The sequence below is a fragment of the Streptopelia decaocto genome (assembly GCF_964273445.1).
Source record: "Streptopelia decaocto genome assembly, chromosome: 6".
Classification (NCBI taxonomy): Eukaryota; Metazoa; Chordata; class Aves; order Columbiformes; family Columbidae; genus Streptopelia; species Streptopelia decaocto.
The window spans coordinates 26,734,182-26,751,324 of record NC_138660.1 but is presented as its reverse complement, the minus strand read 5'-3'; the positions used below and the strand labels follow the sequence as shown (position 1 = coordinate 26,751,324).

At 59.7% G+C, this 17,143-nt stretch overlaps 1 protein-coding gene across 1 annotated transcript; it reads right to left on the bottom strand.

Annotated features, from left to right (window-relative positions):
- Positions 1–2,874: 2,874 nt before the first annotated feature.
- On the bottom strand, positions 2,875–16,028 carry ETV5 (ETS variant transcription factor 5). Its single transcript, XM_082056084.1, has 13 exons — positions 15,879–16,028; positions 15,257–15,393; positions 15,059–15,146; positions 14,863–14,910; positions 14,702–14,752; positions 9,663–9,792; positions 9,291–9,536; positions 7,348–7,607; positions 6,602–6,658; positions 6,126–6,194; positions 5,631–5,800; positions 4,741–4,842; positions 2,875–4,569 (listed from the first exon to the last, which is right to left on the bottom strand). Exons 2-13 carry the CDS (start codon positions 15,299–15,301, stop codon positions 4,348–4,350), a joined length of 1,488 nt encoding a protein of 495 aa, XP_081912210.1. The 5' UTR covers positions 15,302–15,393; positions 15,879–16,028; the 3' UTR covers positions 2,875–4,347.
- Positions 16,029–17,143: the final 1,115 nt, after the last annotated feature.

The following is a 17,143-nucleotide window of genomic DNA, read 5'->3' as shown; positions in this document are numbered from 1 at the left end:
TGAGCCACAAATCTTGCCCCAGACGGAAGTGTTAAACTATTTATGTACTCCTGTGTAAGAGCCGCTGCAGACCTTTGGATGCTGCTATTGCTTTTTGAACGTTTTCCAGTCCAGCTATATCCTTCTCAGACAGGGAGAGCAGAAATGCATTCAGTGAATTATGGATGTGTAGAGAGCCATAATGATGCTCTCCCTTTTACAGGGTTCGCTATTTCCAAATGATTTTTGACATGAGCCTCTCCTTTGGACGGCTTTGGACTGTCAGGTAAAACCATGCTTTTATTCCAAGGAGGTAATAGCTTGGTGCACATTATAAGACTGTAAAGAGAAGAAAATACAAAAAACGCATTTATCCCCATTCAACACTAGCTGCCATTTTATTATCTGCTCACACAGGATCTCAGATTGTTCACCCTGAATTACTAATAGTCTTGCTACCCCATGACCTGGGTAGGAGGTGGAATCTGTGGTCTGGAGGGTTGTAGCACCAGGGTTTTGCCGAGCCTGGATGGCTGAATTCTCCCCCAAAAGCTGCTTTGTCCTTCCCATTGTCTCTTCACTCTTCGCCCCCCCACAGCAGCCAGAGCAGGAGGCAGAGGCTGTGCGAGGAGGGGACCGAGGTGGCTGGTCCTGGGGAGGGAGCAGTGGTGGCCCCGGCCTTTCCTGGTGCCGGAGGCAACAGTGGTGGCGGTGGCGATGGAGACAGCAGTGGTGGCGGTGGCTGTGGCGATGGAGACAGCAGTGGTGGCGGTGGCCATGACAATGGAGGCAGCAGTGGTGGCGGTGGCGGTGGCGATGGAGGCAGCAGTGGTGGCGGTGGCGGTGGCGATGGAGGCAGCAGTGGTGGCGGTGGCCGTGGCGATGGAGGCAGCAGTGGTGGCCGTGGCGGTGGCGATGGAGGCAGCAGTGGTAGCGGTGGCCGTGGCGATGGAGGCAGCAGTGGTGGCCGTGGCGGTGGCGATGGAGGCAGCAGTGGTGGCGGTGGCTGTGGCGATGGAGGCAGCAGTGGTGGCGGTGGCCATGACGATGCTCCCCAGCCCGTGTCCCCATCCTGCTGCACACAGGAGTGTGGCTGAGGCGGCTTGTCCGCGTGCTCTGGAGCAGTGGTTGATGGGGCACGAGGCGTGCATGGAGTGGGGAAGCTTTTCCACCTGCTTGCCCTCCATCTCCCCCACTCCTGGCAAATGCCAGCCCAGCCTCTGGGCCACCTGGGAGCGCTTGTCCTCATCCTCAGGAGCTGCAGGCAGGACACTGAGCAGCAGCGGCTTGTCCCTCACCCTCAGGATGGGGAACGAGTGGGACCACGCACCCACAGCAGCTTCATTCCCTCTGAACAAGCAGGAGCCTCCTGTGTGCAGCACAGGGAGGTGTGATGCACAGCCAGATCAAACGAGGAGCAAATTCTTAATGCTCTGAGTATTTAAAAGCTGGTGTGGTATCAAACCCTCTGGGATCTGATACCTTTTGTCCCGCACTGATGGGGGACAGAACAATGTCTCTTTTCCTCTCCTCACCCCTCGGCAAGAACAGTGCGTGCGATACCCTTGGGCCCCCCCTGCCCTGCCTGCAGCAGGATTTGCAGGGCAGGTCGTGTCGTGGTGTGACAAACTGCTTGATGAAGGCTTGGGGAAGCTTTGTCTTATCTGCTCATCCTCGCTGCCCACAACCGGCCCCGCACTCTCGCCGTGCCGCTAGGTCGCGGTCCCACCGCGCCGGGCCATCTGCTGCCGGCAGAGCTGCCGGTGGCCCCGCGTTCCCCCTGCTTTGTCCCGAAAACCAGGACTCAGTCTGCTGCGATCCCCAGTGCTGTGGGATTACCAGGCACTGGCATCTGGAGCTCAGATTGCCAGCAGGAATTTGCACATACCCTCTTGTTTTAACTTGATTTTCGTGCTCTTAGGCAGAAGACAAAGCTTTGTAGAAAATATAAATGGAGTATGGTTGGGAGGGTGGCATGAGCTAGAGGTATGTGCCCATGCTGGGGGGGTTTCACTGTACCAAAAGTCCGTTGTGGGTGCAGGGTGCGGACCCCAGCCCTGTGGCTCCTTCCCACTGGAATATCTCCGTGCAGGTTTGCCCACACAGGAGAGCCTACCTGAGCATCACCGAGAGGCTCGCTTGCCAAACCACCGAGACTCGGTGCCACAGAGCTCCTTAGGAGGGAGAGGAGATGCCTTCAGGGGCTGAGCAGCTGATTTAAGCCCTAGAAGGCTTCGGGCAGGCTGAATTGGTTTTGTTCAGTGCTTGGGGGCCTGCTTTGCCCTGCCTGGGCTATGAGACAGCCACACTGCCCAGCCTCATGCTTGAGACACGGTCAGTAAAAGCAGCTCAAGGACCTGTGAGCGGCGTGGCTGGTGGCCAGGCCTGGACTGAGGTGAGGTGCGGTGCGTAAAGAATGCTAAGGACCATCCATCTCTCCACAGCCACATCTAGGGATGGAGTTTGGCTGGGTTGGGAGCACAGCCTGCAAGAGAAGAGCCATCGGTCCATTGCTGTCTCCAGCAGCATCATCCCACCCCCAGCATGGGGACAGGGAGGAACACCCCAGCTTGCCCCGCTTTGGCCAACTAAAACACAGGCCAACCTGAGTGGACTGTTCAAGGGCGCTGGAGCTTTTCTCCAGTGCATTGGGGGAAACACAGACCCTTCAACTGAGTCACATTCTCACAGGGCAGCCCTTGCTCTCCACTCCCCTCCTGCAGCCTTTTGCTCCGTGGGGATTCTTCGCAACCTAGAAATAGGTGCAGTAATTGCTGGGGGACCATTGCCAGGAGTTCCTGGAAGGGCTTTCAGCACCCTGCACCACTTTGGCCCCCACAAACACATGCAGAGGCTCCCACACAGCATCCACAGGGCAGGCAAAACAGCCCTGGGCAGGGAGGAACAGAAAGCAAGATCCTTTATTGTACACAGTACAGAATGTAATGCAGCTTTGCAGGAGATACATAGCCCTGCTGGAGTAGATTATTTCAAATCAGTCCTCAGATTAACCCCTTCTGCACTGTAGACCTGCCACACTGAGCAAATATTGAAAACCCTGGCCCCAAGGTGGGACCAAACACTCCCCATGGGTACAGACCACTGCAGACCCCATAGGGAGAATAACCCAGTCTACCCAGAGTTAATCTTCATACTTTCCCCCCCCAAAAAAAAATGAATCAGTCAAAAAAAAAAAAAAAAATCCAACCAAAGCTAACTAAGGAAGAGAAAAAATTTCCTATACAGCATTTACAACAAAATCATGTAGCCAGTGGAGGGGGAGAGGCAGGTGTGGACATATGAGTGGTGGAGGAGTGTTAGGAGGCGCAGCGGGGACGGGGGAGCTGGAGGAAGGGGAGTACCCAGGACGGGGGGTGAGGGACCCCAGCGTCCCTGCCCGCGCTGCCTCCCAAGCAGGGGCAGCGCAGCCCCAGCCCCCCGGGGAACGAGGGCTCCAGCACTGAAATGGAGTGGACCAGATACTTCAGCAGCCATCCTGGTGAGCCAGGGTGCCGAGGGCTCCCTGCTGCAGATGTGCCATCAGGAGAGCCAGGAGGGTGGCCCCAGGGACGCCGGGAACAGCAGCCAGACTGCTAAAAAGAGTTTTGCCTTAAAATACAAAAAAAAAATTCTACAAAAATCAGTTTAGAAACCTTTTTTTCCCCCCTAAAACATTAAAAAAAAAAAAAAAAAAAAAGAAAAAAAAAGAAAAATATAGGGTGTTAGTGTTGGTGTCAGGGTCTTCTCCCCTGAAATGCAACTCATGGCACATAGCCGGAGCTGGGGAGGAGTGAGAGGGGCACGGAGAGGACCTGGTGGGGCTGGGAAACCGTTATACCAGGTTATATCATGAGGGTGAGGAGGGTGGGTTGGGGAAGGGGGTTGGGGTAGGATGCTGCATACATCAGCTCCGGGGTGCTGGCCCCCCCGCATCCCTCCTCTGTGCAAATCAAAGCCCTTTCCACCACACAAGGCAGCTACGCAGATCACGCTCGATGCAAAGCAGATTGTCGTGACAAGTGGCCCAGTGCTGGGGCGCCGCCGGAGCCCTTGCGGTGCTGGCGAGGAGCGGGGCCCGGGACAGAGACTGCGGCTCCAGCTCCCGTCACCCAAACCAGCGCGCCGGTGCTTGGCAGGAGGTGCCAGCCACGGGCAGTCCTATGCACTAGCCCTTGGACAGTAAAGGATGGGAATTCAGCGGTGACACACACAGGGCAGTTTAGATTCCTCCGATTTGTGTGTGCGTGCATGCCGGGTTTCTGTTGTTGTTGGGTTTTTTTTTTCTCCTTATGAACAGCAAAAAATATTCTTTAGAAAACGGTATTTGCCCCAAGTGGATGCGCTAGTGCCGGTGGCTCTGCCGGCCGGTCAGTAGGCGAAGGCCTCGGCGTAGGGCAGGCTGCCGCAGGGCTCCATCTCCAGCAGGAACGCCGGGCTGTCCTCGAAGTGCGTCAGCGGCACTGTCTCCTCCTCGGGCACTGGGCAGTCGGGCTCCGTCTTCAGGAACGGGCGCTGGTTGTCGGGGTAGGCCATGGAGAAGAGAGCATCGGGGTCGCAGACAAACTTATAGACGTACCGCTCGCCAGCCACCTGCGAGGAGGAGGAAGCATGAGAGGTGCCCCCAGCCATCCCCCTGGGGAATAACCACCCCAGCACAACTGACACCGGACCCAGCCCGGTCCTGCTGTGCCCTGGGATGCTGGGGTGACAGCGGGGGACAGTCCCAGGTTCCAGCCGCCCCCCGGCAGGGTGGCCACTCACCTTCTGCATGATGCCCTTCTCATAGTAGTAGCGCAGGGAGCGGCTGAGCTTGTCGTAGTTCATGGCTGGCCGGTTCTTCTGGATGCCCCAGCGCCGCGCAACCTGTGGAGAGAAAGGCAGCAGCTGTGAAAGGTCCGGCCAGGGCTTGGACATGGGTCCTCAAAGAAAAGTCACCACCGAAACACGGGGCAGCGGCTTGCTTCTGGGGCTCCAGCAGCCGGGGGTGGAAGCAGCACCTCAGCCCCAGAGAAGTTCCCTGCCTGCTCCGAGCACCGGCTGCCGCAACACTGCCACTGCCAACCCGGGGGCTGAATCAAAAGATGTTTGATTAGGGGAACCTGCCAAAAAAGTGGCTTCAAAAAACCACAATTTCCATGCATGGCGTAAGAGATATTATGGGGAATTACCCACAATGCGCAGCTCGGCGCTACAGCTGCTTTCAATTACTGCCCAAACAGCTTCTTCCTCTGTGTCACCCTCCTGCAGAGCCGCGCGGTTCCGGCACAGCCCCGTGCCGGCACAGAGCCGCCGCGGCGGCACGGGGAGCAGCAGCGCAGGGGTCTGGGAGGGCGCCGCGGCTGAGCACCCCAGGGACAGCACAGCGGCGGAGCCACCACAGACGGTGACCACCAGGAGCGGAGCACACACCGTGAGGCAGCAGAGGAGATTAAAGGCAAATTTCCCCCGCTCTGAGTGCAGACAGGCGGCTGGCGTTTCCCTCTCGCACTCAAAAGCTGCCCGGAGAGTAAGACACGTGTCTTACTCCAAGTGCGAGCATCACCTGCTGTGTTCGGTGGGAAGGATCTGGCCTCCCCCACGCCCCCAGGCTCTCCCCATGGCCCAGCCCTCGCTCTGCCACACCGGACACCGGGGTGGGACAGCCCCCGTACCTCCTCAGGCTCGATCAGCTTGAACTCCATGCCCCGGCCGGTCCAGGCGATGAAGTGAGCATTGGCGGGGTCGTCCAGGAGGGTGACGAGGAACTGCCAGAGCTGCAGGGACCCGCGGCGCTGGTAGGGAGGGCCCTCGCGGTACAGGGTGGGCTCCTGCTTCACTTTACCTGCCCGCACCGAGACACAGCTGGTTAAACACCCCGGCTCTGCCCCCCTCCCGGGCTGTGCCAGCCAGGAGGGGACACATATGGTGACACCGGGCTCACCCCTGTGCAGGAGGCCACAGGGTCAGAGAGGGGAGAGGCACAGGGTAGCAGGGACAGGGCACAGCAGTGGTGCCAAGCACCCATGTGGGACGATGCTCAGCAGCTCTCAAGAGCATCGTCCCAGCAGAGCGTGGCCAGTAAAGCTGGCAAGCGCGGTCCCTGGCCATGAAACTCCCTGCCACCAGCCCTGGTCACCCCCAGCCCTCTTCTGGGGCCAGATTCTTACCCTCCAGCCTCTCTGGTACCACGCACGTGTCATCAAAATACAATCGTGTGTCCTTTTCATAAGAAAATCCTAGGGGAAAAGATCCTCAGTGAGCACAGGGCTCCTCCATCAGCCCGGCCATATCCCAAAAATCCCATGGCTTGGCCCAATCCAGCACCAAGCCCCCGTCCCCCATGCTGGCAGCAGCCCCATCCCCAGTGTTTTGGGTGCCATTGCACCAGTTCGCAGGCTGAGCACCGCACAGCTCTGTCCCGCCCGCCTTTCTCCCGGGGGGCTGGGGGAACCAAAACCCTCTCAGCAGCTCTGCGTCGTGCGTCATCCCAGGTTACGCAGCGGTGCCGGCGCTGCTCATGGGCTGCTCACAGGCACTTTTGGGGTGCCCAGCGGCTCTGCCAGCTGTGACAGGGGGTCTGCCTGCCCGAGGGAGGGACGAGATGGGACACCTGTGAGCAGGAGGGGGCTGGGGGCTCACTCACCGTCATGGCTGCTGGGGAACGGCCCCCGCAGGTAGGAGGACTGGCAGTTAGGCACTTCTGCGAGGGAGATGAAGGCGGCGTTAAGGACACGCATCCCATGGGTCCCACCCAGTGCTCAGCAGCATCTTTCCCCCTCCCCGAGCACATCCCGTGGTCAAGCTGGGGCAACCCACCCTGCAGGCCCACCCTGGGTCACTGCACCCACCCCCAACATTTGGGGGAAAACCAGTATGATTTGGGCACTGGCAGCAAGGTCTAAGTGAGCTCAGGTTTTCCCCACGTTACTGGGGCCCTGCGGGAAGGGAGGCATCGCCGCGCTTCCCCTGCCATCTGCTCAGCCGTGCCACCCTCCATCCCGAGGTCAGAGTATTTTTAGGTCCTAAGGCGATTAAGAGGATTTTTTCCGTGATGCTGGTGGGGTCCAGCAGCCAGAAATCACAGCTGGCCCCAGGCCAGGGCTGCGGTGGGACCCAGCGGGTGCCGCGGGGCACCCAGCCTGTGGCGATGGTGCAGACCACACCACGTGGCACCTGCTCTATGCCCCATGCTTCGGAAAGAAAAGGGGGGGAAAAAAGGAAGAGATCATCTGCTGCTGCAGGTGGAGCGTGGTGTCACCGGGGAGAAACGGCCCGAGGCTCAGCCCTGCGGCCACCCTGCTGCCCATGGCAGAGATGGCTCAGCTCCCTGGGTGCCGCTGGTGTAACCAGTGCCCCCGAGCACCTTGCTGCCCCCCGACCCGCACCCACCTGAGTCAATGCAGTAGTCCCGGGGCTCCTGCTTGATGCCCATGGGGGGCTGGAAGCTGTGGCTGGGGGGGCCGGGCAGGCTGTGGCCGCTGTGCTCGTAGAGCGGGTCATGGTACTCCTGCTTGAATCCCTGAGGGGGGCGCGGGCCGGGGGGGCCCAGCGGCTCCGACAGCTGCCGCTGGTAGACAGGGCGGCTGTCCCCCCCGACCCCGGGCTGCGGTGGGAAGGGGTGGCAGGGCTCCGACAGCTGCCTCTGAAACCTGGAGGCAGAGGGACACAGCGTTACTGAGGGGTGGGGGTCAGCCCCGGAGCAGGACCCCGTGCTAGCTCGGTGCCCTCAGCCCGGGGTGCTCCCAGGGCGGTTTGGGTGGCCTTGTGTCCCACCCACAGCGGGCTGGGACAGCTCCTCAGGAGCACAGCCACCACGAGGGCTCATCCCGTGGGCCTATTATATTTGCAAGGCAATTGTTTCCTACGTGGGGATCCAGGGAGGTGTTGGGGAGCCCCAGACCCCTCTCCGCACTGGAGACCCCCCTGCTGAGGGAGCAAGACAGAGCGTGGGCTGCTGCTGCAAAGCGCCGTGCACCGCAGTGATGGGGTATCTGGATAAGAGCGGGAAAAGGAAGCAAAAAGGCCCCCCACAACAGGAACAACTCTGTAAAGCAGTAACCCACCCGGAGTGGGGGGCAGAGCTGTGGGGCCTGGGGATGCTGCGCTCAGGCCGGCTCTTACGCAAAACCAAATCCACCCCACAGCTCCAGCCCGCTGCTAATCCGCCTGCACGGCTGGGATTAAACCTTGAACTCCAGGATAGGGAGCACTATTTTTGGCTCCGGAGTGCTGCCACCACCAGCATGGTCTCTCCTGTCCGCGGTGCATAAAGAACCATCTCAAGGGGGTGCTGCCACGTTCCCTCGCCCTCCAGCACCTTGAAAGGCGATCTCTGATCCGGGCGCCCGGCTCCTCTCTGCCGGCCGTGCACCATTTGGCTTTGTAACCGGAGCCGCGCCAGCTGCCAGGCTGGGATTACTCCATTTCCGAGCCGTGTCCCTCTGCCCTTCCTGAGTGAAACCCAAGCCCCGCGCTGGCACGGCGGTTCCCGCGGGGTCCGGGCCAGCCCCCCGCATAGCTTGAAGGTCGCCCAGAGCCGAGCCCCACTTTGCTGGGGAGGGATGCTCGCCCGCTGCGGGCACATCCCAAGGCTTCCATGGCCCCACGGCGTGGCCTTTGCCGGGCTGCCATGTCCAGCCCTGTGTCCATAGGGGACATGCTGCCACAGGTGACATGGCAGCCCTCAAAGCAAAGGGCATCCAGGAGGCCACAAGCAACGCCAGAGGTTGACTGTGACCTGCGCCATGTCATCAATGGGAGGGGACTGGCAAAGCCTCTGGGGACGCAGGGGTGATGGGGCATGAAGCCACAGCTTGAACAGGAAGTGGGGAGCAGAGTCTCTCCCTCCACAGCCCCAAAATCCCAGGGATGCTACGCGATGCACGGGGGAGCTGAGGACCAGCCCCCAGCCCCGTGGGGCTCAGCTCGGCCAGCAGAGCTGCAGTGGGGGCAGGGAGGAGAGCAGGAGCGCTGACTCAGCACCAGCACCCGCTGCCACATGGAGGGATGCAGGTGGCAGCCCCTGCCTCCCTTGCCGCTCCTGAGGGGGATGTGAAGGGGCTGCTCGGTGCCCCCAGGGCCAGGAGCAGCAGGTCCTCGTTCATGGGGAGAACAAACCCAGAGATCCCAGGGGAAAGTGGCAAGTTTTGCCACGTTGCTTTCCACGGGCTTCTATGCAGCAGGATCTGCTGAACAGTCCGTGACCACAGCAACAGGACGGGCATCCACCTTCCCTTCCCAAACTTGGAGGCCACTGATCTATCTCGACCGGACCAAAGTCCCCAGCAGCACCCGCACCATGCCAGTGCTCACTTTCGCAGGGGCAGCCTTACCTGTGCTCTGCGGGATACTGGTTCTCAGACATCATCTTTGGCATGTGCATGGGCGGGTGCGGCGGCCGCGGCACAGCGAAGGTCTGCGGCCTCTGCTCCTGCAGCGCGGCTGGGGCCGCCCCATGGGCAGCTGCCGGCACGGCCGGGGCTGGCGCTAGCAGGGCTGATCCCTGGTGCGCGGGGGACACCGGCGTGGCGGGCGGCGTTAATGGCTTGAACCCGGCGGGGGGCTTCCTGTCATAGGCACTGCGGAGGGAACAGGGGCTGATGGCCACGCTAAGCAGGGCACCTCCGCAGGGCACACAGTGACACGCAAGTCCCCGTGCTGTCACCCCAGGAGGCTGCAGGCAGCGGCTGCCCCACGATACCTACCAGCAGTTGTAGAGGCACTTGTCCCCGTAGCCAGCACAGAGAGCCTGCTCGTGGCTGCAGGATGACAGCTCCGAGGAAGGGCTGTGCAGCTCCCGCTTGATCTTGGCCGGTGGTGGGGCGTGCAGGACCACTGCAGCGAGAGAGAGGAGGATATGGGCTCACCCGCACGGGACAAGGTGATGGGGGATGTCACCCTGGGCAGCATCCGCTGGGGTGTTCTTTGCTTGGGAATCGGGTGCCAAATCAACCCCGCAGGAGCAACAGGCAACAAAACCATAGACTCACAGAATCATTTTGGTTGGAAAGGATCCTCGAGATCATGGAGTCCAACCGTTCCCCCACCCCTGGCACTGCCCCATGTCCTAAGAACCTCATGTCCATCTGTCCAACCCTCCAGGGATGGTGACTCCAGCACTGCCCTGGGCAGCCTGTTCCAATGCCCCACAGCCCTTTGGGGAAGAAATTGTTCCCCACATCCAACCTCAACCTCCCCTGGCGCATCTTGAGGTCATTTCCCCTTCCTATCACTTGTTATGGCAGGACAGTGCCTCAACAGACCCTGACGTGTCAGTGGGGCAAACCAGGGTGGCAAGGCTGACTTCTGCAGGGGAAAACCAGAGCTCCCAGGGCTGGGACAGTCCCTCCAGCCCAGGACATGGCTCACAGAGTGGGAAACGTTCCCTCATGGGATTGGAGAGGGGAACAGCACACGGTAAGAGGCGCAAAGCAAGGGCTGCCAGAGGGGAACGGGCAGCAGCTCAGTGGGATTCACCTTCTCCCAGCCAAGGGGACCCAGTTCTGGGGTGCCACAACTGTATGAGTTCAAGTGGCAAGCGTCCCATTAAACACAAATCCTTCCCAGGGCCCCCAAGCCCACTCGCTATATATAATTTTAAACCGAGTAATATACACTTAAGCTAATTAATTTCTAAAAGCAGGCACTCCAGGAAAGGGAAAGCGCCTCAGAGATCTTTACCTAAATAGTGCCTGCAGAGAAGAGCCAAGACTAATCGGAAGTGGAGTATTAGCTTCATGCAATGTCTAAACACAGCCCAGCTACAGTGGAGAGGAGCAAATAGCTCCAGGACAACTGGTCACAGCTTGCCAGGTAATTAGCTGCTCCCCTAATTTGTCAAAACCTTTAAAGAGCTGCTGACTCCCCCCTCAACAGCCCAGCACAGCTGGTACCAAGGGCATAAAACCCCCCCAACCAAGGAGGATTTGAAACATGAAGCCCAGCACTGAGCCAGCACAGCCCCCCACACGCCTTCCACCCGCTCCCCAGCCGGATTTACCCCCCTCCTCCGTCCCCCCCAGCGAGCTTTTGCCGCTCTCAGCATTTCCAGCCCTAACGGGGGGCCGGCGCGGCGGCGGCAGAGCCCGGGCTCCCCGCGAGCCCCGGGAAAGCCAAGTGGAACGGGTTTTGGAAGGGCTCCAGCTGCCTATCGCAGGCATGTTTCTCCCTAACAAGCTCCGTGTTGTTGGAGCTGGTTGTTTTTCCGCCAGCCCTACAATGGGGTCTGGTTATTCATTGAAAAAAAAGTCTCCGAGCAGGCACCACCCTCCATTCACAAACAATTTGGAGCGCTCCATTCATGCGGCCAGGGGAAAAAAAATAAAAAGAAGAGAAAATTTTCCCCAGAGCTTTAGCATTGCCATTCAAGAACGCCTTAAGATCCTAACAGAGACCAGCTGGCCCAGCCTGGACTTTGTGCAACATTTGAATTCCTTACACAAACACGGCGGGGCCGGCCAGGGCTGCTCAGCAAGACGCTCTTGCCGCCGAGCTCATGGCCGGTCGGGGCAGCGAGGCCGGAGCGCCCGGCAGTGGGAGGCTCGGGGGCACCCAGGCCGGTGACGTGGCTTTTTTGGGGGTAAAAGAGCTGGTTTTGGGTCCCCAGCGGCCAGGCGGGAGGCAGAGGAGGCAGCAGGAAGGCTCCCAGGGAAGGGGCTGCCCTGCCCAAACAGCGCGGTGGGTGCACGAGCACTTTGAACCTTTCTGGTCCTGTGCTCAGCGCTATAATTAAAAGCCAAAAAAAATTACAAAAATAGGCAGAGTGTGCAGCTTAACTATAGATGGGGCCAGAGAACAAACCTCAGCACACCCGCACCGGGCCTGAGCCGCAGGAGCGGCGAGAGCACCCATGGGTGCCGGGCAGCCCCTCGCTGGGGGCAGGAGGAGGCTGGGCAAGGGGACCAGCCACAAGTGCCACTGCTGTGCCCAGCCGGCAAGGTGGCACGGGCATCCCACCCCAGCCACACTGGAGATGCCCCAAACATCAACCTCTGGCCAAGAGGTCTCCTGCGAGAAAGGTGCCACCTCAAAGCTGTTTGGGGCTGCAAATTCCCACTGAACCCATCGGTGGGGGACAGGGCGTGTTGTTGCCAACCATTAGTGCAACTGGACCTCTAAGAGACCAAGCGCCAGGACCGAACTCGCTGGCTTGCTGCTGGTCGCACCCGCTGCCCGAGCCATGGGGAAGGCGGCCAAACCACCGTTTGGGACCTTGGCACCTGCTCAAGCCGTCACCTGGGAGCCGAGCTCCCCGCCTGCCCCTCCATCCCCAGCGCTGCAGGACGCACCCAAGGTCACGCCAGGAGAGGAGCCAGAAATAGAAGCCAGGCTTCTGCTTTCCTTTGTTTAAACAACCCTTCCTCAAAAACAAACCTCCTGCTTTCATTTTGGTGTGTAAGAAACCCGCTCTGTGCCCTGCCCGTGGCTTCAGCCATGTGCCACCCGTGCAGGGTGCCCAAGGTCCCCAGGGAGCAAAGCTCTGCAAATGGCAAAGCCTCTCACAGTGCTCGATCTCCCCAGCACGACCTCATGGCTCCTCAATTATTTCAAAATCTGATTGAGATAACACATTGTACATATTCCCTTCTCACCAGGATTGTGCCGCCAGAAAACCCACCCGGACCCTTGGCCCAGGCTGTGGCACGGGGAGCTCTGCACAGTCACCCCGGAAGGATCTGCCGCTTCTCCGGTTCGCTATAAAGCACCAAACCCGGCCGCCGGCTGCTCGGGCACCAAGAACAACCCGTCCCTCTGGCAGAGGAGCCCTGCTCTCCCCAGCCCCACGGGGGGATTTCCTCCAGCTGCTGTGCGGAGAGGGTTTTCTAGCAAGGCAAGAACGATGCTGCGGTTCAGAGTGTGTTCAAGACTCAACACGGCCCACGTGGCAGCATTCCCCACAGCAACAGCGTCAAAACTAAGCTTGGTTTGGCCCTTTCTGCTGCTCCGCCGAGGAAGCTGGCCCCGGGGACGCCATGGCCACCGAGCTGGTTTGCTCAGGGTAAAAGAGAGCAGCAGCTTCCTCAGGGAAAAGGCACAGAGCAACACAACTGCAGAAACAGAGTCCAATGTGTATTTGCAAACATCTGTATGGGCTAGGGAAAGATTTCCTTTCCCCTGGGAGCTGTGGGGCGCTGAGCCCCACTGTGACCCCCGCCTGGGAAAGGCGCACGTTCCTGCTGGATGCAGGGGGAGGCTGCACCAGATTCATCCCTCTTTTTCTTTCTACACCACACGCAGTTCAAAACCAGAGTGAAATGAGAGGATAGGACCACAGAGCTGTAAGCTAAAGACTTTTCCCCCTTTAAGTGCTCTCCAGGGCTGGTATGGAGGAGCTGGGCTCCCCATCGCCCTCCACCCTGGTCTGAGTCCCACCCCAGCTGGCACAGCCCCTTGTGCAGCACTGAGGGAAACCTTTGCTTTGTCCCTGCCAGAAAGTTAAGGAAGGTTATCACAGCAGGAATATCTCCTTTCAAGTGACAAAGTCCTTTTAAAATCGGGTCTACAGAGGCCAAGCAGGTCAGGAGAACATTTTAAGTCTCGACAAAATACCTTTTTTCCCCCTACCCCACCTTCCTTTCACTGCATCACCCAGAAAAGTTTCTCTCTTGTCTCTGAGTTCTCCAGGTTACAAGGAAACAAGAGACTGCCAAAAGGCACTGGAAACAGCTTCAGCTCTAAGAGCCACCCTCCCACGCACGCTGCAGTTTCTACCGCTCCAAGCAAGAGCTGCCGGGCTGCGCTAGGATGTCAACAGCCCGTTGCGTTTCTGACTCTGGGCTCGCCTTTTATCTCAGGGGAGACAAGGGAAAAAAGAGCATCTGAAACTTGGGCTGTCTGGAACAGTTTAATGGCAAGCTTCCCACTCAGAAGTAATCAAAGAGCAATAATTAACATGCATTTGCTGTAGGAGAAGATACCCTGCTGCATGCTGTGACAAAGCTGGAATGAAAAAATCTGTTCGACTGCAGGCTACATTTGATTTCCTTTAAGTTCTGGAGCTGGCTGGCTCAGCAGCAAAACCCAGCCACTAACACCAAGCTACCACTTCTTTTTGCCAGGTAACGACCCAAAACATCCTGATCCTCACCACCTTCCCCTCCGACTCAGCCTCAGCGCCCAAGAGCCAGCGCCCGAGCACCACCCGCCGCTCCGCAGCCCCGGCCCTCGCCGCCAACCCGTTCCAGCAACAAAGCGCGGCTCCCAACCAAGTCTCGCTCTTATGCAATTCAAGAGGGACGGCATTTTCACTGGCCTCCTTTGAAACGCGCTCGCTTGCCAGTGATTAACGCTGCCTAAAGCGGCTCAAGTTTCACCGCTCAGGTCCGCTCTTGCCAACAGCGCTGGGCCAGGGCTGTAAAAAGCTCCAGAAACTGCAGAGATTGTGGCTAAGCAAGGAGCCCAGCACGGGCTCTCGCATCCACTTGAAAAGGAAAAGGAGCTTTTATAAGCAAATCAACACTACTATGAACAAGCAGCAAGTCTCAGAGGAGCCCAGAGATCAGTTAGAGACATTTCCATGCGTTTGGCTATAATTTTCCATATTTACAAAAGACAAGACATTGCAAGTTTCACCTCGATGAACCCAAACCACACGTGCTTTCTCCCAAAAGTCCATGATTTCATGGTTTCAGCCCCGGCAACAACAGCCTTCCCAAGGAAACAGCTCCAAACCCAGCACGAGCTTTTGCACAGGCACCCAAACGTTTCCCCCTCTGGAGAATGAAAACCCAGAACAATCACTTACAGTTGTCAGACTGGAAATCTGGGACAAATTGTTCATCATCAGGGACCTGAGCTAAAAAAAAAAAAGAAAAGAAAAAAAAGGTTGGTTTATGCTGTTTTCAGTTCACAAAAAAATGCTCAGGGAGAGATTTTACACAGCAAAAGGCGGAGGTAAAGACTTGCCTTCAGCTAGCCAGGCCTCTTGGAGCTGGCTGAGATCCTGGAAGAGCTCTGGAACAGAGTGAAAGACTTATGCACCCCACAGAAGAATAAATAAAACTGCCATTATTCGCAGGATTATTTCTGAACAGACCAAGGCGAGGAGAGCGGTCTGCCAGGGCTGCAGCGAGGGCACAGCCGCCGGGCCAGCCCTGCCTACCTTCCGAGTCATGTGCCAGGTCAGTCTCCAAAAATTTCCTTTTCCTATCGGAGCCCGGCCGGCCTCGGCCCTCCTCTGTGCAGGACTTCTGCAGGGAACAGGGAGAGCGGCGTGTGAGGGCGGCAGCCCCCAAGGATGGGGGGGCGCACCCAAGGACGGGGGATGCCCAAGCAGAGAGGGGGCACAGGGAAAACTTACCCCGGGGCCCATGAAGGGAACCTGCTGGTCGTAGAAGCCGTCCATGGTGTGGGGCAGGCGGGCAGTGCCCCCGGCCCGCTCAGCATCGACGCCGGCCCGGGAAGGGGGGTCCCACCCGGGCTCCGGCAGGTGCGCGGCTGGGGAAGGGGGGCGGAAGAGAGCGCGGGGGGGAATCAGGCCCTGGCTGGTGCCGCCCCTGAGGCTGGCTCGATCGGGGTGCGCTTCCCCGGGGAGCCGGTCGCCGTTCCTGCCGTGGCGGGTCGCAGCCCCCCAGCTCGTGATGTCACTCAATTTCTATAGAAACGGCCGTGACATCACGCGCCGGGAGCCCGGGAGGAGGGAGCCCGGCCGCGCCGCTTCGCCTCGCCTCGCCTCCCTCGGCCCTGCGGCCGCGTCCCGCCGCCCCGGCCGGTGCTCGGCGCTGCAGAGCCGCACCGCAGCCAAACCCGTTCCCACGCCGCCCCGCGCAGATCCATTCATAAACTCCACCCCCCCCCCCCCTCCTCCTCCCCCGCGCGCGCTCGCGCGCGCCCCCCGCCATTCACACCGCGCGGCCCGCGCCATTCATAAACAACGCCCCCGCCCCTGACCGCACCGCTCCGCGCCGTCAGGCCCCGCATACCCGGCCGGGGAGCCGCGAACTCGGACCGGGACTGGGGCTCGGCTGCGGCGGGGCCCGGGAAGGCGCCGCCGCCACCGCTGCTCGGCCGGGGACCGCGCTCCGCTCTGCGCCGGCCCCGCCGCCCCGAACCAGCGGCCTCCGCTGCGCCCCGCCCCGCGCCGCTTGTTTACCCTCCGCGCCGGCCAATGGAAAGCCTCCCCTCGGACGCCCGCGCCTTCTCATTGGCTGCAGCGCCGCTAGGCGCCCGCCCGCGCGCCGCTCCGCCGAGCACCATTGAGGCCGTTGGGTGGGAGGGGGCGGCGGCAGCCAATGGGCGCAGCGGGATTTGCATGGGCTGCGGAGAACGTTTTTCATTCATAAAAAAATAGAAGGGGGAAGAGGCTGGCGGGTGGGGCTGGGCCAGCTCAGGATTTAAAGGGGCCGCGGCCTTCTCCGGGGGGGGCCTGTGCGGGGGTAACGGGCGATTTTGGGGGGTTGGAGGGACATCCCAGGAGGACGGATCCGAGAGGATGGAGCCCAAAACCCCACCACCCAGCAAGCTCAGGAGATGGAATGGACCTTGGGCCTCACACGCCAAGGGGTCCCTTCTGCACATGCCATGGGTTCCCTTCTGCTTTCTCCAGCGATTGATTCGCACAAGCAGGACAGTGTCACACGGGTCCCACTGCGAACCTGGGGCTAACCCCCGCCCGAGTGCTGGTTTTGGCAGCCTGTCCCCTGCAGGGATCCTGCAGGCAGGTTTCCCTTTTGGAAAGGCTCTTTGGCCATAGAGAAGAGTTCCCACTTTCAGGGGCTTTGGGGCTGCCCTGGCCGTGAGTCCCCCTGAGTGGGTTTGTGGACACACAAGCCCTTGCAGGGCTGCAAATGGCTCAGAGGATTGGGAACGGGTTTAGGACAGAGCCCCGCTGCCAGGGGCCTGCCAGGGGCGCCCCCAAGGCAGTGCTCTGCCAAGTGCCTCAGTTTCCCCATTTGTAATGGACGGTAGTGAGACCCTCCATGGGGACCTGCCAGTGACTGCTCGCAGAGGATGAAGCAGCTGGCACAGGATAAATGGCCTATGTAGAGGCCTTGCTGGGAAAATCTTGCTGCAGAGGGAAAAAACAAGGGGTAATGCTCAGTTAAATGCTGCTCTGCTCAGCTTGGGAAGGAGGGGAGTCCTCTACTTGGATACTGGGAAGATGCCCAGGGCTTAGGAAAACTGGGTTGTCCTCAGCATTTTGAAATCCTCTGCCTCTGGTCATGGGCTTGCCGTGTCCTGGGAGAGC

Bases quoted from the DNA above. Each gene is read 5' to 3' on its own strand.
- ETV5 (XM_082056084.1), bottom strand. From the start codon at position 15,301: ATGGACGGCTTCTACGACCAGCAGGTTCCCTTCATGGGCCCCGGG. The intron at 14,753-14,862 runs GCAAGTCTTTAC...TTTTTTTTTTAG, and splicing joins AGAGGCCTGGCTAGCTGAAG to CTCAGGTCCCTGATGATGAA. The intron at 4,570-4,740 runs GTGAGTGGCCAC...TCCTCCTCGCAG, and splicing joins AGAAGGGCATCATGCAGAAG to GTGGCTGGCGAGCGGTACGT.